At 37.5% G+C, this 23,763-nt stretch overlaps 1 protein-coding gene across 1 annotated transcript in view; it reads left to right on the top strand.

Annotated features, from left to right (window-relative positions):
• The window catches only part of CELF2 (CUGBP Elav-like family member 2), a 446,151-nt gene that overhangs the window by 284,629 nt on the left and 137,759 nt on the right, over positions 1-23,763 (top strand). Inside the window, exon 3 of the mRNA XM_042780234.1 lies at positions 8,109-8,191. Within this exon, the coding sequence (XP_042636168.1) occupies positions 8,109-8,191 (83 nt within the window). The remainder of the gene's footprint in view (positions 1-8,108; positions 8,192-23,763) is intronic.

Raw genomic sequence — 23,763 nt, 5'->3', positions numbered from 1 at the left:
CCTCCAAAAGGAGGGAGGCCTGTCCCCTGAATCAGATTGCTGAGCCATCTGGTGTTGCAGCTGACCTGGAAATGAATCCAGTAAATTTCAGACCTGAGTTACAGCTGGTGTGGGGAAATCTAAGAGACAGGTGGTTCCCTTAACAGCTGTACATTCAGTTAGGGCAGGCAAGAAAGGAAATTTAGTCTTTGTTGAGGCTTCATGGGTTTCCTAGAGTACCTCTCTGACCTTTTACCATGATAATTACTTTATCAGGGCAAATGATGATATTTCTCCCTTCCTTTGAAGAAATAATCTCTTCAGGTCAGTGAATCTAAAATTTTAAGTGAGCATATTAAGTGACAGATAAAGACAATGGATGTCAGCTGGTAAAGTACTCCCAGAAATAACAATCTTTTAAACATGTTTTTATTTATTCTGGAAATATACAGACTGAAGTGTCATTGGCAGGGAGAATTTGAATTGTTGCACTAAAGTGGCTATTTACATGTATATTTCTGTATTTATCCTGAAAAGCATTCAAGATAAAAACACTTTTAAAGTGAATCATTATGCATTTAAAATGAAATGTAAGACATTTTTGTCCCAAAATGTAAAGAACAATTGCAACTTTTTAAATTTGTTTTGTATGAAACACTTTGGATATACCCACATGCTTTTATTTCTTTATTTTAATTTAATCTTTTTTTATTTTTGCAGTGTTTCCTCCCCTCCCCTCCCATGCCTGGTAACCAACAAAGAAAGTTTCATTCCATATATAAACCTTTCCTTGACTTTTCATAATAATGGACTAATACAATATTTGTCCTTCTGTGGTTGATTTATTTCACTCAGCATAATGTCCTCCAAGTTCACCCACGTTATGCAGTGTTTTCCAAGTTCTACATTATTCTTTAGTGTTGCATAGTATTCCATTGTGTGTATGTACCATAATTTGGTTATCCATTCTTCTGTTGATGGACACCTAGGTTGTTTCCATCTTTATGCTACTGTAAATAGTGCTGCAGTGAACATGGGTGTGCATATATCTGTTCTTGTCTTGGCTCTCACTTCTTTAGGATATGTACCTAGTAATGGCATTGCTGAGTCAAATTGTATTCCTAATTCCAGCTTTTCAAGGAATTGTACTGCTTTTCACAGTGGTTGTATCATTTTACAGTCACACCAGCAGTGGATGAGAGTCACAATCTCTCTATGTCCTGGCCAGCATCCACCATTTTCTGTCTTGTTGAACTTTGCCATTAGTACTGGGGCAAGATGGTATTTCATTGTTGTTTTGATTTGCATCCCTCTAATGGCTAATGATCATGAATATTTCTTCATGTCTTTTTTGGCCGCCTGAATATCCTCTTTGGTGAAGTGTCTATTCATGTCTTCTGCCCATTTTTGAATTGGATTGTTTGTCTTTTTGTTGTTGAGGTGTTGGAGTTTTCTGTAAACTTAAGAGGTTAGTCCCTTGTCAGATATGTCATTGCTGAATATTTTTTCTCAATCTGTAGGTTCTCTTTTTACTGTTTTGGAGGAATCTTTTGAAGCACATAAAAATTTAATTTTTAGAAGGTCTTATTCATCTAGTTTATCTTCTGCTGTTTGTGCATTTTGGGTTATGCCTGATGGTTTGTTTATCCCGTATATTAAGGCCCCTAAATTTGCCCCTAGTTTTTCTTGAGGAACTCTGTAGTTTTAGGTTTCACATTTAAGTCTTTGATCCATCTGGAGTTAGTTTTTGTGTATGGTGTGAGGTAAAGATCTTGTGTCATTTTTCTGCAAATGGATCTCCAGTTTTGCCAGCACCATTTATTAAACATTCTCTTCCCCATTTAATGGATTTCAGCTCTTTGTCAAAAATCAGCTGACCATAGGTCAATGGATCTATTTCTGTGATCTCAGTTCTGTTCCACTGGTCTATGTGTCTGTCATTGTACCAATACCAGGCTGTTTTGACTACTGTGGCTGTATAGGAGGTTTTGAGATCCAGGAGTGTGAAACCTCCTACTTTGTTCTTCTTCTTCAATAGTGCCTTGCTTCTCTGTGGTCTCTTTCCTTTTCATATAAAATTAATGATTGTTTTTTTTCCATATCCTTAAGGAATGCTGGTGGGATCTGAATTGGGATTGCATTGAAGTATAGATTGCTTTGGGTAGTATTGACATTTTCACAGTGTTCAATCTTCCTATCCATGAGCATGATATGTTCTTCCATTTATGTAGATCTCTTATGGTTCCTTGGAGTAGTGATTTTTAGTTTTCCTTGTACAGGTCTTTTGTGTCCCTAGTGAGATTTATTCCCAAGTATTTTATTTTTTTGTAGCTATTTTAAACTGTATTGATTTCATTTTCAGCAATCTCTTTGCTGGTGTAGAGGAATCGAATTAATTTTTGTATGTTGATCTTATAACCCGCCACTATGCTAAATCTCTCTGTTAGTTCCAGTAGTTTCTTTGCTGAGTCTTTTGGGTTTTCTATGTATAGGATCATATCATAAGCAAATAGGAGTAGTTTTCCTTCTTCCTTACCAATTTAGATGCCTTTGATTTCCCTTTCTTGTCCTATTGCCCTGGCTAGGATTTCCAATACAGTGTTGAGTAGAAGTGGTGATAGAGGGCATTCTTGTCTGGTTCATGTTGGCAAGGGGAATGGTTTCAATCTCTCTCCATTGAGAATAATGTTGGCTGTTAGTTTTGCATATATGTCCTTTATTATGTTGAGGAATTTCCCTTCTATTCCTATTTTGCTGAGAGTTTTTATCAGGAAAAGGTGTTGGACTTTATCAAATGCTTTTTTTGCATTGATTGATATGATCATGTGGTTCTTTTCCTTTGTTTTATTTATATGCTAGATGACAATGATCTTATTCTAATGTTGAACCATCCTTGCATACCTGGTATGAAACTGACTTGGTCATAATGTATTAATTTTTTTTTTTTGATATGTTGTTGGAATCTATTGGCTAGTATTTTGTTGAAGATTTTTGCATCTATATTCTTGATAGATATTGGTCTATAGTTTTCCTTTTTAGTGTGATGTCTTTGTCTGATTTTGGTATCAAGGTTATGCTTGCTTCATAAAATGAAAACATCCTTTTCTATGTTTTGGAATAGTTGGAGTAGGATTGGTGTCATTTCTTCTCTGAATGTTTGGTAGAATTCTCCAGTGAAACTATCTGGGCCAGGGCTTTTATTTCGTTGGTAATTTTTTTATGACCTGTTCAGTTTCTTCCTTCATTATGGGTCTGTTCAAATTTTCCACCTCAGCCTGTGTTAGTTTAGGTAAGTAGTATGTTTCTAGAAATCTTTCCATTTCTTCTTGTTGTTGTTGTTGTTGTTTGCCGTCGAGTCGACCCCGACTCATAGCGACCCCTCCTTGGGTTTCCGAGGCAGTATCACTACAGAAGTAGGATTGCCCAACCTTCCTTCCGAGGAGTGGCTGGTGGGTTTGAACCGCCAGCCTTCTGGTGAGCAGTCAAGTGCCTTAGGCACTATGCTACCAGAGCTCCATTTCTTCTAGATTTTCAAATTTGTTGGTGTATAGTAAGTGGCAACTGTAAAAGGGCAAGAGTGACAATATTAATTTCTATTAAAATTGACTTTAAAGAGTATCTCTTTCCAGCCTTTGATTTTTAGTCTGTTTATGTCTTTCTCTGTAAGGTGTGGTGTGTCTCTTGTAGACAGCATATTGATGGGTTATGTTTTCTTTGGATATACCTACACTTTAAGAAGGAGTGTTAGGCAGATCTGGTTTTCATTCACTGATTTAGAGGTGAGGAAAATAAAGTAACTAGGTTCAGAGAGAATACGACAGGAGTTACACTCTAAGTCACTCAGCAACCAAAGTTGTGAAACCAAAAGACGACTCTTGGGGTGATCCCAGTCATACTGTCTGCTCCATGGCCTCCACAATTGTACAAGTTACTCATTGCAAAGGATGATGAGGCTGTGAGTAGGGGCTGAAATCCAACCTGCGCTCTGCCCACCAGACCGTGGTCTCTGGCAAAGGGCTTTGCCCACCTAGAGGATGGGACCCATTTTTCTAATTCATGCTGAGGTTCTGAGTTCTCTTGCCAAGCATGGCGCCTATATGTTGGATTAGGTGCAGATGAGCAATGAGAAAATCACATGACCAAAGCTATCAGAGATACTCTTCTATGTGTTTCAACTAAAACTCATCATGGAATAATCTTAAAAGAATCTGTGTTTAAATAGCTATAGAGTAGGAGATAAGAGCTGTGTATAGTTTGAAGAGGATCTGTAGCATATTCGTTGAACAAGCACATTGGACCCTAGATGAAATTGGAAAGAGTTTGAGATGTGGGTATCTTCACATCTCCCCTTCTATACATTAGCCTCCTCTCTTTATTCCTCTCCTTTCTTGACTCCTCATCCCACGCTACTGGGAACACCAGCTTCAAACTTTCACTTTCTCTAAAAAATAAATACCTTCTATTGGTTGTTAGTATTGTTTTTATAAATATGTATAAAACACAGCATTTGCCAGTTTAACATTTTCCCATGTAGAATCTAGTGACATCAGTTATATTAACCATGTTGGGCAACCATCACCAATATCCGTTGCCAAATTTTCCATCATTATAAACAGAAACTCAATACTTCCTAAGTGTTAACTCCCCCCGTCCCTGGTAACCACTTCTGTCTCTATGCATTTGCCTATTGTAGATATTCCATATGAGTGACATCATGCAGTATTTGTCCTTTTATGACTGGCTCATTTCACTCAGCATAATGTTTTCAAGGTTCCTCTATATTGTAGCATATATCAGGACTTCATTTCTCTTTATGTCTGAGTAGTATTCTGTTGTGTGTCTATACCACATTTTATTTATCTTTTCCTCTGTTGATGGACATTTAGGTTGCTTCTACCTTTTGGTTATTGTAAACGTGTTACGATGAGCATTGGTTTGCTTCTATCTGTTTGCGTCGCGGCTTTCAAGTCTCTTGGATATATACCTAGGTATGGAATTTCTGTGTTATACTGTATTTCTATGTTTAACTTTTTGAAGAACAACAAGACTGTTTTGCCCAGCAGCTATAACATTTTATATTCCCACCAGCAATGGATAAGATTTCTAATTCATCTTCAACCTCACCAACATTTGTTTGTTTGCTTATTTATTTATTATAAATATATATATATATCTTAGCCATCCTGATAGGGATGAAGTGGTATCTCATTGAAGTTTTGATTTGCTTCTCCCTAATGACTAAGGATGTTGAACAGCTTTCCATGTGCCACTTATATTTCTTCTTTGGAGAAATGTCTATTCAAATCCTTTGCCCTTTACACTTTTCAATTGAGTGGTTTGTCTTTTTCTTAAGTTGTAGGAGTTCTTTTTATATTCTGGGTGTTAAACCTTTCTCTGATAAATGGTTCCCACAATTTTTCTCCCAGTGGGTAAGTTGTCTCTATACTTTGTAAAATCCTTTGTTGAACAAAAGTGTTCAAAACTGCATCTTAGCAGTAAAACCTTAGGCAATGGTAAACAGTAGAGATTTTAAGTGGGTATTTAAAGGCAGGAAACCAAACCAAAAACCAAATTCGCTGGAGTCGATTTAACTCATAGCGACTCCTCCTTGGGTTTCTGAGGGCAGTATCTCTATGGAAGTAAATTGCTGAGTCTTGCTTCCAAGGAGTGGCTAGTGAGTTTGAACTGCCAGCCTTCTGGTTAGCAGTCAAATGCCTTAAGCACTTGCTTTATCTTTGAGACCACTGTGTATTGGTTAAAGCTTTTAAGAGTCTCTTGGTTTACATTATCTTGATTCCTTGCTGCTTTTATCTTACTGTGTTCAGTTCTTCATTTGCAGTTCCCACAACCACTACACTATTCTTTTGGGCCGATGTAAACTTCAGTCTTGGTTCTGAGTGTGGCCTAGACTGGGGTGTTTTTTTTTTTTTTTTTTTTAAATATCCCAAACCCATCCTTCCTTAATTTCCTTCTGTCCAGCCAAGCAGACAGGCTTATAACTTCTACTCCGTCTTTAAATCTTCTACTTTTAAGTACTCACCCCCAAAAGCTGCTTCCTTAAAAGTATAGATTCTGCCTCTTTTTTGAAGCTTTATTAAGTGAGGTTGAAATTCAGAACCTCCATTGTTTCCTTATCTGAAAGCTAGTCCCATAAACCCAGGAGAGAAAAAGAGCTTATTGAGGGTCTGTTTGTTAGAAACTTTGAGAAGGCAAAGATTGCCTTATCCTGCTCCCCCCCCCCCCATGCCAAGCCTGGAAGAGCATAGTTGATCATTTCCTTCTTCTTATGTTATTATAGTAGGTTACTGGAAGCTGTGATTTTCATTTCCCCTATTTTAAATTATTCCTTGGATTGAAGCAACTTCTATACCTTTTCTGGGGCTTAAATTATGCCAGTGAATCACTGCACAAGCTGGTTAGTTAAATAAAAAGAAATTGACCATCAGGCAGCACACATAGCCAAATTAAAGAAATAAAAATAGCTGAAGTAGAAAGGCCATGTAAAGATGGCCAGATGCACCATTGGTGATTCTTTAAAGAAACTTCATAATTTTCAGTTCCTTCCATCATGCAAATAATATATTTTAAAGATTTCTAATCCTTAGATGAACGGAGTTTTTTAAATGCTAGGAAGTTGCGGTCATACTGTATTTTGTGCAAAAGGTGGAAATTTTGCATATTTACTCTCCGTAGACTCTTCAGCTAAATAAAATGTGAGATAGCAAGGGTCTAGTTTCTTTTCCAAATGGAGAGAAAGCATCTAAGATGTATTTAGGTATATTTTCCTCCACTCCTTTTGAAGGATTTTTTGTTCTGAAAAATGACAATGTTCATTTATGAATCTAAACTTTTGATGGCTTCTGGCGTAGGCTTCCAACTCTCCAAGTGTCTTTTTTTTTTTTTTTTCTTTCTGCTCTTGGTCTTGTTTACGTCGTTCCCCCAAATAGAAACTGATACTGGAGAATAAGTGTTGGGCATTTCTCTCATGCTGCTTACTGTGATTGGGGTATGAATACTTTAAAAAATTCTTCCAATCTCTGTCTAGCTTCATGCATTAGAATCCTTTAGTAAAATACGTACAGTCTTAGTGAGTGTATCACTCCACATTTTTTTTCCTCAATTCAGTTTACCAAAGACAGTCCAAGTCAGAAGCAGCATCCTTTTCATTAAATTTCTAAAGTTTTCTGTCCTTCCCCTCTTTTTCAGTCTCTATTGCACTAAGACATTGTATACTAATTAACAAATTGTAAAAGACGTGTTCACCAGCCATCTTTATCTGTAAGTTTAAGAAGAGGTCAGCAGACCTTGAGAATGCAGAAGGATTTTCTAACATCTTTTTCTTGGGTGGAGGGTTGTATTTGGGAGGGAAGTATCCACTGCTGGCCATTCCTGGAGAGGCATTCAGCCTGGGCACAGATCAGCTCTGAGAAATGGAGAAGCCAAGAGATTGCCAGTTGGTGTGCCACAGCAAGATTTGATACATGGACTAGAGTCTGCTAACATATGTTTGGGCATGTGCCCACCTGTATTGTAACATAATTTCTAACCAAGTCAAAATACAGTCAGTCTTTCCTTTTGACAAATACTGAGTGTTGTATGTAGAGAACTTTGTATTGTGTACTATGGTGAAGATAAAAAAGAGTAAAGCACTATACCAGCCTTTAAGAAGCTTATAATTTAGTTATCTAAACGTTTGAGTTTAGAATGTATTTTGAAAGTGTGATGTTCTAGAGAGATCCTCTAAGAAAATTATAGTTAATTTAAGTTTATGCTATTATAGTTACTATGATTAAATACTTCTCTTATGCAATTGCTATACTACAAGCCCCATTAGCAACTCACCCACCCCACCCCCACAACCTCCCACCCTCATTTCTGAATAGCTGCATTCCAGACAGTTGGCGTATAGTGTTATGAATCGATCTCCAGCTTGGGTAGAGCTAATTCATATGATTTAGGATGAAAGGCACAGTGTAAATGCTTGAGATGTTGTTATTACTGTTCTCATACACTTTATTATTTTTAAATTGTGCATCCTTTTAAGTAGATCATTTGTTCACCACAGTCTCCATTATATCTAAGCAAAGCATTCACAGAAATTTCTAAAACCTTTTCATTTCTCTCTGTAGGTTGTTGTTTCGTAACATTTTATACAAGAAAAGCTGCACTTGAGGCCCAGAATGCACTGCACAATATTAAAACTTTACCTGGGGTGAGTCGGTTTACTTTTGTACCAAAATCACTTTATTGCTTGAAAATGGTCCCTTTCAACTGAAGGTTCTAGTTATGGGCTCTTAGTGCCAAAAATGACTTTGGTCTTTTGAGGCGTGTGTGCTGACCCCTCTGTTCCCCTACATCAGCTGAACTAGCTGGCCAGACCATAAAGGAGCATTGGCATTAACACTGATGGAAAAAACTCTCAAATAGCATATCCCTTGGTTAGAGAATCAGAATGACCCCACTGGGTAGCTGTGGCTGCCAAAGAGTATTGGGTGGGCTAAGGCTTTAAAAGGAAGAGGGGAAAAAAAAAATACACACATACAAGAGAAGTAAATGGAAAAGGAAAAGCTTTTACTCACCAGGAGCCCCTTTTCAAATTTAGTCTTTAGATTTTCTTTTGAAAGAACAAAATGTACCCTGTACAGCCATACTATTAAGACTCCTAATGGTTTCTAAACAGTCAATGCTGGTTAACAAAGTCAATCTTTTAATGCCCAATTTGTGGCTTCATGTTGATATAGAACAGAAAATACAAAGCTTACGATTTTTTTTCCATTTCCTTTCCAGCAATATTTGATGATTAGTACGATTCGCTAGAAATGAACTGATGTTCTTTGTAGCTACTCTATCAGAATACATTACTTCTCAAGAGTTTGTGGCAATTTTATATATCATATGCTGGTATGAATTTCTCTATGCTATTTGGATATTTTCTTCATTGGCCCAAATGTTAGTGCTGAGTTAACATTCAGTATTAAAATGGTATGCATTAATTATGATGAAAAACTGTGGTAAGCAGCACAACAATAATGATTTTATTGAAACCTGGTGTAATAGGAACAAAAGAAAGATAACATATCACCCTTAATGTTTTCAGAATATAAATCTAATCTGTGTCATTTATCTATCTCTGTATACATACACATACCTGTGTGTGTGTATACCTACCTACTAATATATACACACATGCTTTTTATAACTCATTACCCCAAGAAAAGACAACATTTATATAATTTACCTTAGAATCATTGAATATTTTATAGTAATTGTAATGGCAAGATGCTCAACGAAAGATTTGCAAAACATTAGCTCCTTAATCACCCAAAACTAATAAAGTATGAGCCTTGATCTTGAGTCACACTGCTTTGGTTTTCCCCTTTTCATGTGAGTAAATCAGAGAAAAGAAGGTTCAAAGAAGCAAGTGTGTGGTACCAGAATTCTGCCTCCCAATTTAATTACTTCCCCTGAAATTTCTAAGGTGCTTTTTAAGTAAGATAGTTTTCATTAAGTCCATGTGCTTTACTCAGTGACCTTAAAAAAATAAAATAAAAAAGTAGTATTGTTTCACCTTTATTTGCCTTATAAATGGAATTTTTCCCATTTAAATTCTAGGAAATTACAGTGTTAGGTCACATTATCAAAATTAAGCAATCAAGGCAAATGTTTATTGGCTCAGCCAATGATAGAGTAAAATATTGTATTTCCCAGGCTCCCAGTCAAACCCAAATATCATCTTACAGCTTTTCTCTTAAAGGATTCTATAGAATATTCCTGATGTAAAGGGAGAAAATGCAGAACAGAATTTCAAATTCTAATGGATTCAGACTTTCTTGAGCCATGAAGTCTAGCTAGGCCCCGCAAACTGTTGCTCTGAGATACTTTTTAAACCTTAAGCCAAAAGATATCCCCTAATGTCCTCTTTAAATGAACAGTGGTTTAGCTTAACTAGTGAAAAATCTTTGAGCATTGTGCTCTTTTCAGAATTAGCTATATGGGATCAAATTGACAATAGCAACTTGAAAGGTTAGATAGGAACCTTAGAGGGTAGTGAAGGTATGTTATTAGGAGAGGAGAAACTCAGAAAAGGGGAGAGAGAATGGTTGCACAACTCAAAGAATGTAATCAATGTGACTGTACATGTAGAAAAACTGTTAAATTGGTATATGTTTTGCTATGTATTTTCTCAACAACAAAATAAAATTTTATGGGAATTCTCAATAAAAAAGAATATTGTAATTAATTAGCACACAGATTCTCTTCTAGGTGAGTTTTTCAAAGTTACTTGATATAATGAATTGTTATGTAGCATTTGGGATATGGTATATGGCCAAATCATGTCATATTTTAAATTAACGCAAAGCTTGGTAAATTTGAACTCATCCATTCTACCAGCAGTACAGTTCCCAAAATGGCATCTTCATATATGTTGTTTCTCTTAAGAAACCCAGTAGTTAATATAATGTAATATAATGAATGGGCATGTTGAAATACATAGAAATGACTGATGAGTTTGCTTCTGCGTGGGATATCCTACTCTAACCCCTTTCTTATTAAGTACAATCTTTAGTATTAAAAAAAAAAAAAAGTTACCCATCTCTCTCTCCTCTCTTACCTAAAAAATTCTGTATGTAGAATTCAGGTGTGTTGATTTTGGAGACCTACTTTGATAATAATTTTTGGATTGCAAAAGATGGCTTTTGTTTTTCATTTTTTCCAGTTCTGCTTCACATGCCCAATTACCTGTGACAAGTTAAGTAAAAATACTGAAAAATCAGATCTGATTTGCAGGCTCATAGCCATTCCAGTGCACCCTGTTGCTACATTTTGCCATTTCAAATTAGCTAAGTATGAACAGAGAGGTCCATCCACATCCTGTATATAGGTATAGCTTTGTCTGATAAACATCACCCTTAACAGCTCCAGGAAAAACATGAAAGTGGTTTCCTTTCAGCTGTGAGCTTTTGGTGGTCAGGAAGAAATGGGGCTTAGACATAAAAGATTAATGCATATTCTTGGGAAAAAAATATTACAGGGTGCCTTGCTGTTTGATTACAAGCCTTGGAATTAGTCAACATTTCCATAATTCTAAACCAATATACACCTGTTTTCCCACTGTGATGTGAAGGCACAACTTAATTTAACAGAAACCCTGCTGTGCTAAATCTCTCATTAAATACCAAGTGAGTTCGGTAATTTAAAGTTGTAGCACTACTATTTTAACTGGTTGTCTTCATATTATGAAATTAATAAGAAATTAATGATGCACTTTGCCATATATTTTCAATTTCTTTCTGAACAAAAATAAAAAGGGATAAAGAAAAATGTATCACCAGCTGACGCTTTAAAGCTTTCCTGGTTGTAATCATATTCCTGTGGATAAAATTCATTAAAAAGACACTTGCTGCCTTCTTTCTAAAGTGTCCAAAACTTTCCATGTAAACCAAGATCAAATAGGACTGTTTTTTCCCTATTTATTTTTCTTTTGAAGTTGATGTTTTGTATCATAAGGAACTTTATCATGTAACCAAACTTGCTTAATTTTTAGGTATTTGCTTTCCTTTTTTATGTACCATCTTCCTTTCTTGAGACAAACAAAGAACTTAGTATGGGAGGGAATAAAGAAAAACTGGTAGAACTGTCTATCATGGCAGTCAAATGTGTATGGATTATACAAAAAAAAATTATAAACACTGCCCTTAAGTTGATTCCGACTCATAGCAGCCCCTATAGGGCTTCCAAGGCTGTGAATCTTTACAGAAGCAGATGGCCTCATCTTTCTTCTGCAGAGAGGCTGGTAGGTTTGAACTGCCAACCTTCTGGTTAGCAGCTCAGTGCCTTAAACACAGCACCATCATAGCTCCTTATTATGGATCATAAACCAAACTCACTGCCATCAAGTTGACTTCGACTCATGGAGACCCCCATTGGATTTCCAAGGCTGGATTTCCAAATCTGGATTTCCAAATCTTTATGGAACCAGACTGTCTTATCTTTCTTCCACAGAGCAGCTGGTGGGTTTGAACCATTGACATTTTGGTGAGCAGCCAAATGCCTTTAACCACTATACCACCAGAGGTCCTTTATTATGGATTGTAGAGACCCTGTATATGGTGGGCAGGGGGTGGGGATTGATTGAGGCAAAGCATCATGGCCTTTCTGAGCAGTACAAGGTAACTAACCATACATTCCTCAAGCCAGTCTCTTAACTATGTAAGTGAGAAAAACACTGGGCCTTATATCCTCTGAAATGCTCAACATAAACCCAAGAAATACAAAATTAGAAATAGCAAGAGGAAATATGACAGTTCAATACAGAGAAAAAGGAATGAGAGGCTGGGGGTCATTTATTTGGTTTAATCATGTTCTCACTTTCCTGGAAATTTTTTTTTAAACTATTAAGCATCAAATAAAATCTTAGCTATAGTGCCTTACTAATTATTATTGACATTTCATTACAAATATTTATTGAGTGTATATTGTGTGCTATAAGGTTAGTTAGGAATCTAACCTTAGATACTGACAGGAAATAGCAGGGATCAAAGCCATATGGGGCCTCTGCTCTTAAGGAGTTTACAGTCTAGCTAGAAGGATGGACTATGAATGGGTTTTCTGCTTCCAAGAGAAAACTGATCCTCCTCCATCTCTCAAGATCCCTAGTGAGTAGTGTTTTCATAGCCTGAATACAATATTGTGACTATATTCATGCAGACAGGGCTACTTGATTAGCTATTAGGTTTTGGTGCAATATTGTTAGAGTGTCTTTCTCCACAGCTATGTCATTTGTGTTCTTGGGTAAATTTTGATTTTCTTTGCTTTGACCATGTAGAAAATTACACTTTGTTTAGGGTTTCGGGTAGGCACAGCCTAACTGGTAGTAGTATTCGTCTACCATTACATTTTCCAGAGAGAAACTGTTGTAAAGGCAACTTTTAAGATTATTTTGTTTTCATTGACCTAATTTTAATTTAGCATAATTAAAAAATAAAGACCTCAATCGAGGCACAAAAAACTACTAAGATCTTTTCAGTAATCAAATGTCAGGGCTAAATAGCCTTATACAAGTGACAGAACTGTGACTAGTGTCATTCTTTTTTTCAAGGTCTTAATGCATATTGTCTTTAGCAGTAAGACTCTTTAATTGAAAATCTATGGCAGTATCATTAGAGCATTCACTGTATAAATTAATTTAATTAAGGACGTAATAACAGAGAGGAATACAGTTTTGAAAAACCTCTTAAATTTTAACAGCAAGGAGGAATCTGTGGAATCTAAATGTCTTGTGAAATATTAATTGCAAATGTCTTCCAGACATTTCCTCTGAATATGCCTTACCCTTTTCTTTTTTAGAATCACTACCAGTTTTATTAAATGCAGTTTATATTAAGGAGTTACTGCCCTAAGAGAACGTTTGTTTAGAGCACTCCATTTCAGTGGTGACATGCTGAAAGGTGTTTTATAATAACACATGCAATGTGAATACAGACTACACGTAGATTTGAGATATAAAAAGAAATGAGCCTGCTCCAGTAGGAAGAAGCAGTAAATAAAATGGCCTCTTGGGACATGTGTGCTCACCCAAATGAAGTGAATGGGCCCCTTCCTGCCTTGCCCAGGAAGAGATCATTTACCTATTTGGGCAAGAACTACTCCCAAGTGGGCTTTAGTTCAACTCTCCATGGAATTGTCCCTCTGTGTCCTTTAATAGTAGAATACTAAGGTTTAGTATTCTTTTCAAGAGAACAGCTTGGCTCTCACTGGGACCAAATTCAATTTACCCGTTGAATTGCATTTGGAGTTATGCATTTTCTTTGACCCACTTCTTCTAATTACTAATATATATTTAATTAATGTTTTTGTTCTCAATGCTGTTATTATTATTTCATCATCATCTTTAATATTTTTGTCATAAAATCATTCAAACTCCATCTCCTTGTCATTGAAATTTCCCTAAAACCATGCCATTTGAATCAAAGCCCACACAGGCCAAGCTAGGATAAAATTTTTATAGTGTATTTCCACAGGAGTCAAGCTTTGTTCAATAAATGATCATTCTGCCCACAAAATTCCAAATGTTCCAAAATATAATCTGAATATAGATTTATGGTATTACATATATGTGTGTAATGATACAATTTGTTTTATATATTTATTTATCTATACACCTATAGATAGGAGCTCTGCTGGTGTAGTGGTTAGGCATTTGACTGCTAACGAAAAGGTTGGTGGTTCAAACCCACCAGCTGCTTCATGGAAGAAAGATGAGGCAATCTACTTCCGTAAATATGTCCAGCCTTATAAACCTAATGGGGGTTGCTATGAGTCAGAATCAACTAGATGGCAGTAATTTTTTGAGTTTTATATCTGTAGATAACACATTCAAACATATACATATGTGGCTATTGGTTTAGTCAGATATAGGAAGGTATAGCTTTAAGTCCCATTTTCTGTTTGGCCTGCCAACCTACTTTTAATTAATTAATTATGCAGTAAACTTTCTTGTAGCTTTAGGAACTGTCTCAGTTCTTCAGAATGCTTATTTATTTATTGTTTTGCTTTGAATTGGGATCATGACTAATTCTTAGTGCACGGGTAAGAAGGTACCTGAGAACTACCATTTAGTGATGATAATACCTGCCTTCCACCTGCTTAACTAGAAGGGTGGGAGCTGAATGAGATCATGTATATAAAGTTTTTTGAGCCCCTGAAGAGATTTTTTGAAATTTCTAAAAAATTGTTTCTACCTGATACTTTCTGTAGGTATGAACTCATCTTGGGTAGCAATCCAATATATCAAGTGTGTTTGCTATGGAATGTATAAATCAGGACACCAATTTTGTGTAGATTCTTCAGATTTACATTTGTAGTTAACCTGGGCTGAAGTATTTGACCTTATGGGACTACTACCTACAATAAATTTTTCCTTAATGCCTGTGTTGTTTGAATATAATACTTGTTGTTGTCAAATGCCTTCATATGGATTTTGACTCATAGTGACCCCATGTGACAGGAGAATTGCCCCATAGGGTTTTCTGGGCTGTGATCTTTATAAGAGCATATCTCCAGTTGTTTCTTCTGCAGAGCCACTGGGTAGGTTTGAACCACCAACCTTTCAGTTAGTCGTAGAGTGCTTAATCAGTAGACCACCACCAGGGTTCTTTAATACTTAAATTCCACACAAAAACCTGAACAACCAAGTAAGGACATTTATTTATTTATTTGATGACATTTTCAAGGACTATGATGGAGAGTGGGAGCTCTGGTAGCATAGTGCCTAAAGCACTTGACTGCTAACCAGAAGGCTGGTGGTTCAAACCCACCAGCCACTCCTCGGAAGGAAGATGGGGCAATCTACTTCCATAGTGATACTGCCTCGGAAACCCAACGAGGGGTCACTATGAGTCAGGTCCGACTCAACGGCACATTACAACAACAACAACAACATGATGGTGCGTACCAAGATGTGGCTCTGGAGGAATTCCTCTGAGGAATACAGTAGCCCTTTCTCATCCCCAGAAAAATATAGAGGAGGAGGGTTCAAGTGCCAGCCCCAAATAGGACAAAAGCAGGTAGGGCAGGATTGCTGCCTGGCTCATTGGTTTAGACCTCAGAGAGAAAGTTGGAGAATAGAAGAAAATTATTAGCCCAGTGGTCACCAGATTGCAGACCCAGGCCACCAGGGGATCTGTGAAAGATGTTTTCTCACTTCATAAAGGCCAATGAAAATTGTATAATTCACCCTTCATAAAGTTTTACATGTTAAGTGAATATTGTGTTGTTTTTTTGGGGGGATGGCAGCCTGTTGATTCACTAAGTTTGATTGGCAGTTATTTATGTATGTCTTCGATTATATAAAATGAAAAAAATATGGCCTACTCAATACATCAGTGGGCTCATGTGTAGCAAGGGTTGTGTGAGGATGGCGCACATGCAGGCAGTGTTTTGTTCTGTTGTACGTAGGGTCGCTATGAGTCAGAGCCAACTCCATGGCACCTAACAACATAAGAACAACTCAATTCAATGAAATCTATGGAAGAAAATTAATGAGGGTTATTTGGTGTCAAAAAGTTGAAATGTTCAAGCTAAGCAGCCAAGCCTGCACAAGGTTAACTGAGGGAAGAGCGTCACCATTTCTTGGTAATAGAACTCAGAGGAAACTAGTATTTATTTATTTTTCAAACAATATAGCCTCTTTGAGCTTACAGTCATCAACTCTGTACCTTCTTGATAGGACTACTGCAAAGTTTATGAGAACGTGTGTAAAGTGCCTAGCACTGGTGCCTAACCCACTTTATATAATTTGTCTGTTTCATTTTTCGAGGAATATTGGTATCTCACTATTAACGTGTGATGAGGATATGGTAGACTGGCACATGGTTAAATGAAATAGTAGGTTTCGGAGATGATCATTTCTCTGTGTTTTTCAAGATTAAGCCAGGAATTTTAAGTTCACTTATTTAGACCTCAGTTCCCAAAAGACTGATAATATTTTTGAAGGAAGTTTAGAGAGGAAAGAAAAATATCCATCATTTGATGCAAGATTTGAATGGACTTGCTGAGGAATGAGTTATGATAGTCGTTGAAAATAATTCTAGAAAATTGTCTCCTTTTGTTTTTAGAGTATGAGGTCTCCATTGACAGTTCATTATCTGAATATATTACTGTTACACTGGATAGAATTTGAATCTTTTATATGGCAGCTGGGCCCAGCTCAAGAGACTATGTCCAGGAGAAGTGGGCTGGTTAGTTCATAGAGTTAAGCTCTAGGCCTCAGGGGGGAAAAAAAAAAAAAAAAACTTTTGTGACATGGGTAAGTGTGAAAGAGAGTTCTGTAGTCTGAAGGTTCTTCTCCACCCATCCAGAAATAAAGAGTGGCTGAGCTGGGGAAAAGCTGAGGGTAGGATCAAAGGAGGAGTATTAGAACTCCTTTGCTCAGCCAGACATGGTCTTGGAAGAGTACAAGTGGATACCCTGGTCACTTAGGAGGTAGGAGGGAGGTAAGAAAAGATGCTTCATGTATCCATCCCTCTGCTTATTTTGGTCATTGACTGTCATAGTACATAGGTGCTCAGGAAGTCTCATTAGTATTATGACATAAGCTATTAAAGTTGTTTTGATAATAAAGCAATATTCCAGGGCCATATCATTACTGCTCTCACTCCCTACAAGTCACTAAGATGAAGGGACAAACAATAAAGTGTTCATGAGGGAGACTGCAGACAGGGACACAGTGACAAATGTTCTCTTTTATGCTTTTTATTGTTCCTGACTGTCATTACTTCCCATCAGTACTCAGAATCCATACTAGTGCTGTGGGCCTCCCTCCACCCACCCCCAGCACTCAGAAACACTTGAAATCCCTTCGTTTCTTTATCTGTAGAATGAAGTGGTTGTACTGAATGATTCCTAGAGTCCTTTCCAATCTTCCAAAACCATTTTTTGCCTTTCATGCATTGTGTATGTTGTTGTTGTTATGTTTCGTCAAGTCGGACCCGACTCATAGCGACTCTTCCTTGGGTTTCCGAGGCAGTAGCACTACAGAAGTAGATCGCCCAACCTTCCTTACGAGGGGTGGCTGGTGGGTTTGAAACACCAGCCTTCTGCTTAGCAGTCAAGTGCCTTAGGCACTACGCTACCAGAGCGCCTGCATTGTGTATAGATAGCCTGTTTAATGAAAAATATATATATGGCCTTACGGGCTTTAGTTATTGGTTAGTAATTTTAGAGTCCTTTATATAGACAGATTAGATCCTTCAAGGTTTGACTATCCACTCAGATTCTCTGGGCATTCTTCTTCCCTCTCTCCCTCTGAGAACCAACAGGAAGTTTAACACTCATAATGTTTCCATCAGGGCACAGAGAAAGGAAAGAGAAGGTGATAAACTCTAACAAGTTGGTTTAATTCCTTTGTTTACAGCCATGGCTTGACAAGAAAGGGCATTTAACCTAATGAGGTTTCAGGATTATTGGTGGATTTTTTTTTATCTGATTCCTGTCCTCAGTTAACATGGATAAGTGAGTTGTCTATGTTTGTAAATGGCTTTATAGTGTTGTTTATTTGTTACCCCTTCCTAAAAAAAAAATCCAGGTGATGTACTGATAGTGTACACCTTGTTATACTGAAGACATTGAGACACGAGAACATTAAATTACTTCTCCACTTCTCCACTCTCCCTAGCAAACCAGTGACAGTAGAATTAGAAGTTATAGTTGCTTAAACTCTCCCAATAGCTTGGCCTCCAGAAAGTGGATTTGACTATAATGTTCACCACATTTTAGGGAGCCTGACTCAGGAGGCCCCCACAGCACAACAGTAAGAAATCATCACTACTAAAATAACTATTTATTGATTCCCCATGTATCAGGCACTGTGTGGAGGCTCTGTAAGTGTATTATTTTGAATTTTCACCACAACTCCAGACAGGATATCCCTGTTTTACTGATGAGGAAACTGAAACTCAGAGAAAATTAGTAACTCCAAGGAAAATAGTAATTTCCTAATTGAATTAGTAAATTAGTTACACAGCTGCTAACAGTGGATTTCAAACCAATATCTCCCAACTCCAAAGCTTAGAGACTTTCCTCTCTAAGAAGGAAGTTTGAGACTCCCAAGTCCTGCCAGGAATTATTTCGGAGACCTCTAGCAGGAAGCGATCTCCCTTAGTATTTTCATTCCTTTATTGATAATCACAGAATGGCCATGTTTGCTCCCATTAGAGTTGTCCTAAAATAAATCTACATCCTTAGTTTATCCCACTCCTACACCTGGTGGTGTGTGATGGCAAGCTTATCAATGGGTGCAGTATGGCAGGGTCATGTCAGTTGCAGATGCAAATGGATGACATCTAAGAGCAGCGGTGCTTCACTGAGTAGACCTAGCAGGTCACATAGGTGACTTCAGCCTACCATCACAAATCAGTCTTGGTGCAGCCTGATGATCAGGGCAGTGTGTTGCACAGCTTTGCGTTTGCTTGAGATGGGCGCTCTAGTGGTATAGTGGTTAAGGCATTTGGCTGCTAACCAAAGGGTTTTGAACCCACCAGCCACTCCACAGAAGAAAGATGAGGCAGTCTGCTTCGGTAAAGATTTACACCCTTGGAAACCCAATGGGGGTCGCTATGAGTGGGAATGACTTGATGGCAGCGAGAGATGGAAACCACTCCCTTGTACAAAACAAGCAGAGGTCGTTAAAAACAGTGAGCAAGACAAGGTGTTTGCTCATAACTTGGACATAAGCTTACTAACAAGGGAGCTCTCTAAGTGAGAACTACAGATCAAAGACAATCATTACCATAATAGGTCTGCTTTGCAAAAATGATTATAAATGCAACACCTTCCTTCAGAAGAGTATAGGTTTACCCACATCATCTCATTAACATTCATGTTATTAGGGTGCTTTTCTTTATCTCCATCTACAGGCTTTCTGTCCCAACCTGCAGTCTGCATTTTTAATGTCCTATCTCCATCCATCTGGCCTCCCTCTAACTCTCTGCTTCCATGATCATAGGGGAAGGCCAGACAGAGTAGGGACTGAACCTGAAGCATGACACAGCAGGACAGAAAGCAGGCCATGGCCGAAGACTAGGGTTGGGAAACAGCTACAAGTCTCAGCCCACCCTCCACCATTGTACCCTGCTGGCACTGAAAAAAGAGCTCTGGTAGAGCAGTGCCTAAGGCATTTGACTGCTAACCAGAAGGCTGGCAGTTCAAACCCACCAGCCACTCCTTGGAAGGAAGATTGGGCAATCTACTTCTGTAGTGATACTGCTTCAGAAACCCAAGGAGGGGTAACTATGAGTTGGATCCAACTCGACGGCAGTGAGTTTGGTTTGGTTTGGCACTGAAAAGACCTGGAGGCCATTAGAGATCAACTAGTTATACCTCTTTATTTTATAGATGAAGAAACTAAGGTCTAAACAGTGAAGTCTGCATAAGTATCTAACCCTTTCCTATGCACCATGTTGCTTCTAAAAATGAGGGATCAGACACTCCACAAGATGGTGAAATAAGAAATGGAACCACACAGTCACCACCAGACATGGTGCAACAGGAACAGTCACACTAGCCCCATAAGACGGCTACTGCTGCTTTCTTAGCACAGCGAAGTACAGGGCAAGGAGACTGGCTCAGCAGGGGTGCTTTACATTAAGTGCTAGGTAGCTTAGATATGCCTTCTCTCCCTGCCCCCATCCAGCCATCTGCTCTATTCTGTCCCTCCAGACTTTCCTCTTTGTTCATCAAGAGGTCCTTTAGAATTAAAGGCTAAAGTATTGACTAAGAACTTATGGTAAGTGATGTGGGGTTCATTCTATTTAGTCATTTCATTGTATTTTCTCTTCTTATATGAGTTTAAATAAGTAGATGTATTTTAAGAAGCTTCAACTTAGTATATCTCTGCTGTTCTCTTAGTTATGAGAGCAGAAGCTGATGGTGTTGGAGCATGGGTTTAGCCCAGGATCTTCTCAGAGACCTCCAGGTTGACACTTTATCACAGTGGTGCCATATAAGAGGGACAGGAAGGACCAAGTAAGAGAAGAGGATGGTTTCCCTGGAAACTCATCTTTACTTCCGGAAGATAAAACTAAGTGACTATGAGTCAGGACTCTCTGGAATTCAGCTTATCCACACATACAGTGTTGTAATTGTGTCAGACTAGTATATATTTAGATACATACCAGGAAAACTGTACCAGGAATTTTGAGATGTTCACTTTTTTGTATTAATGAGCACATGGGATCCAGCGTACAGTAAAAATACGGTCAGTAAGCGAGAGGATTAGGAAATAGACTATTAATTGTAGTCATTGAATATATCTTATAACTGGATACAAAGCCAGAACAGTACTATAGAACTCTAGAATAAGTATGATTCTAGTAAATGTTGGTTCTGTAACTTAAATGAGATTTTTCAGTGGCTTTAAGAATTTAGATAATTTTAACCAGATAACAATAATGTACAAGTAATAAAAAATAATCATTGACATCTATCGAGTGCGTACTATATACTGGGTATTATGCCAAGAAATATGCATATACTTGACCTCATGTAAATAATATAATGCTAAATAAACAATAAAACAGTAAGTTATAATTCATTCTCCTACTCTGATAACCCTTTTAATTAGAGATCTGTTGTTTCTAAGCCCAAGTAAAGTATCTGTAAGTAATAGAGAAAGTTCTCTTAGGACAAATCAATGAATATTTTTTATGGCAAATAGTTGAACTAATCTAACTAGATACAAGTATGATATAAAAGACAGCTGACAGTTATTTGGGCTAACTTTATCCTGTTGTTGAAATGCATTCTAATATCTGATTTATAATTTAGTAATATTTATAAACAATCCTTCAAGTATAGAATCCTTCAAGAAATATACTATTTCTTCTGCAGCTCATAGAGGAACTAACAATAATCACAATACCTAAAAAAAGAAAAATCTCAGAAGTACCACTGAATCATTTTTTTAGAGACTTTTGGTCACTAAGCTATCTAAATCACTCCTTAGTCAGAGTTGCCCAGAGGTAAAATCCCCACAGGTCATTAACAGAAACTAAATAATCAGCAATAGTCAAAAGCACAGGGATTCCTGTAGATAGTTTCAGTATGTTTCTGTTTATTTCAATGTGGTATATGGATCAACAGAAGAAGAAAGGACACATGGAGGAAAATAGGCCAGATCTAATCATAGACCACAGAATATAGAACCTAAAAGTGTCTTTAAAAATTATATTGTCCAAACCTCTCACTTTATACTTGAGTAAATTGAAGCCCTGAAAGATTAGGTAACTTGCTGAAGGTCACACAGCCACGTAGTGGATGAGAACTGACCATTTAATGATGATAATCCCTGCCTTCCACCTGCTTAACTAGAAGGGTGGTTGCTGAATGAGATCATGTATATAAAGTTTTTTGAGCCCCTGAAGAGATTGTTTGAAACTTCTAAAAGATTGTTTCTACTTAGTAAGATCTCCTAACTAATTATGTTTCCTAACTCTGACTCTGCTGCTCTTTTCAGCAAATACACTTCCACAGTTTCTCTACAGGATTATGCCAGACATGTCATTTTAATGAATCAGTACTTGGAGCCTAAATTACCAGGTCTGTCCTTAGAGTTATACTGTATGATGTACCTTTTGAACATGGTCATTCTTTTTGTCATTTCTAGTCTCTGAAAAAGGCTCAGAGAATAATATTCTTCCCAATCATTTACCTAAAATGATATATGAACTATGTGAATTTATAAAGAATTGATGAAAAAGCCAAGTGGTCCTATATATATATTGATATATCTGTATTGTCAGTTGCCATTGAGTCAGTTGTGACTCACAGCAACACCTTGCGTTCAGAGAAGAACTGTGCTCCGTAGAGTTTTCAGGGTTGGGACCTTTCACAAGCAGATCACTGGGTTTGTCTTCTGGGGTGCCTCTGGGTGGGTTCAGACTGCCAACCTTTTGGCTAGTAGTCAAATGCTCAACCATTTGGACCACTCAGGGATGGACACACACACAGACAACACACATATATATATATATTTACATCATTAACTATTGAGCAGTGATTTGCAACTTTCACTGCACAGTAAAACAACCTGGGGAGCTTTTAAGACTGCATATGCCCAGGACTCTAGTGGTACAATACTTTGGACTTAGCTGCTAACCAAAAGATTGGCGCTTTAAACCCATTGCTTCTCTGCAGGAGAAAAGCTGTGGTAATCTGCACCTGTAAAGATTACAATGTAGGAAGCTCTATTACACAGTTCCACTCTGTGATAAAATTGCTATAGGTCAGAATCATATGCTAACCCCTGAAATGGTTCAGCCATTTCAGGAGGTAGCATATGGTCAAGAATCAATAGTACTGAAGGAAGGAGTCCAAGCTGCACTAAAGGAGCTTGTGAAAAACAAGCCTCCAGGAATTGGCAGAATACCTATTGAGATGTTTCCACAAACAGATGCAGTGCTGGAAGCCCTCCCTCATTTATGCCAAGAAATGTGGAAGACAGCTAGCTACCTAACCAACCAACTAGAAGAGATCTATATTTGTACCCATTCCAAAGAAAGGTGATCCAAGAGAATGTGGAAATTATTGAACAATATCATTAATATCACATGCAAATAAAATTTTGCCGAAGGTAATTAAAAGACAGTTTTGACAGTATATTGACAGGGAACGTCCAGAAATCCAGGCTGCATTCAGAAGAGGATGTAGAATGAGGGATATCACTGCTGATGTCAGATGAATCTTAGCTGAAAGCAGAGAGTACTAGAAAGATGTTCACCCATGTTTTATTGAGTATGCAAGGGCATTCGACTATGTAGATTGTCACAAATTATGGATAACATTACAAGGAATGGGAATTCGAGAACACTTAATTGTGTTCATGAGGAACCTGTACATAGACCAAGAGGCAGTTGTTCAAACAGAACAAAGGAATAGTGCATGGTTTAAAATCAAGAAGGGCATGTGTCAGGGTTGTATCCTTTCACCATACTTATTCAATCTGTATGCTGAGCAAATAATCCAAGAAACTCGACTATATGAAGAAGAATGTGGTATTAGGATTGGAGGGAGACAACCTGTGATATGCAGATGACACAACCTTACTTGCTGAAAGTGAAGAAGACTTGAAGCACTTACTGAGGAGAATCAAAAACCACAGACTTCCGTATGGATTACAACTCAGCATAAAGAAAATAAAAATTCTCACAACTGGTCCAATAAACAACATCATGATAAGTAGAGAAAGATTAAAACTGTCAAAGAATTCATTTTACTTGGATCCACAAT

Source organism: Orycteropus afer, unplaced genomic scaffold (genome assembly GCF_000298275.1).
Source record: "Orycteropus afer afer isolate SDZICR_OR568_19922 unplaced genomic scaffold, OryAfe1.0 scaffold00028, whole genome shotgun sequence".
NCBI classification, from domain to species: domain Eukaryota; kingdom Metazoa; phylum Chordata; class Mammalia; order Tubulidentata; family Orycteropodidae; genus Orycteropus; species Orycteropus afer.
The sequence above is the reverse complement of the archived record's forward strand: the minus strand, read 5'-3'. Positions and strand labels throughout refer to the sequence as shown.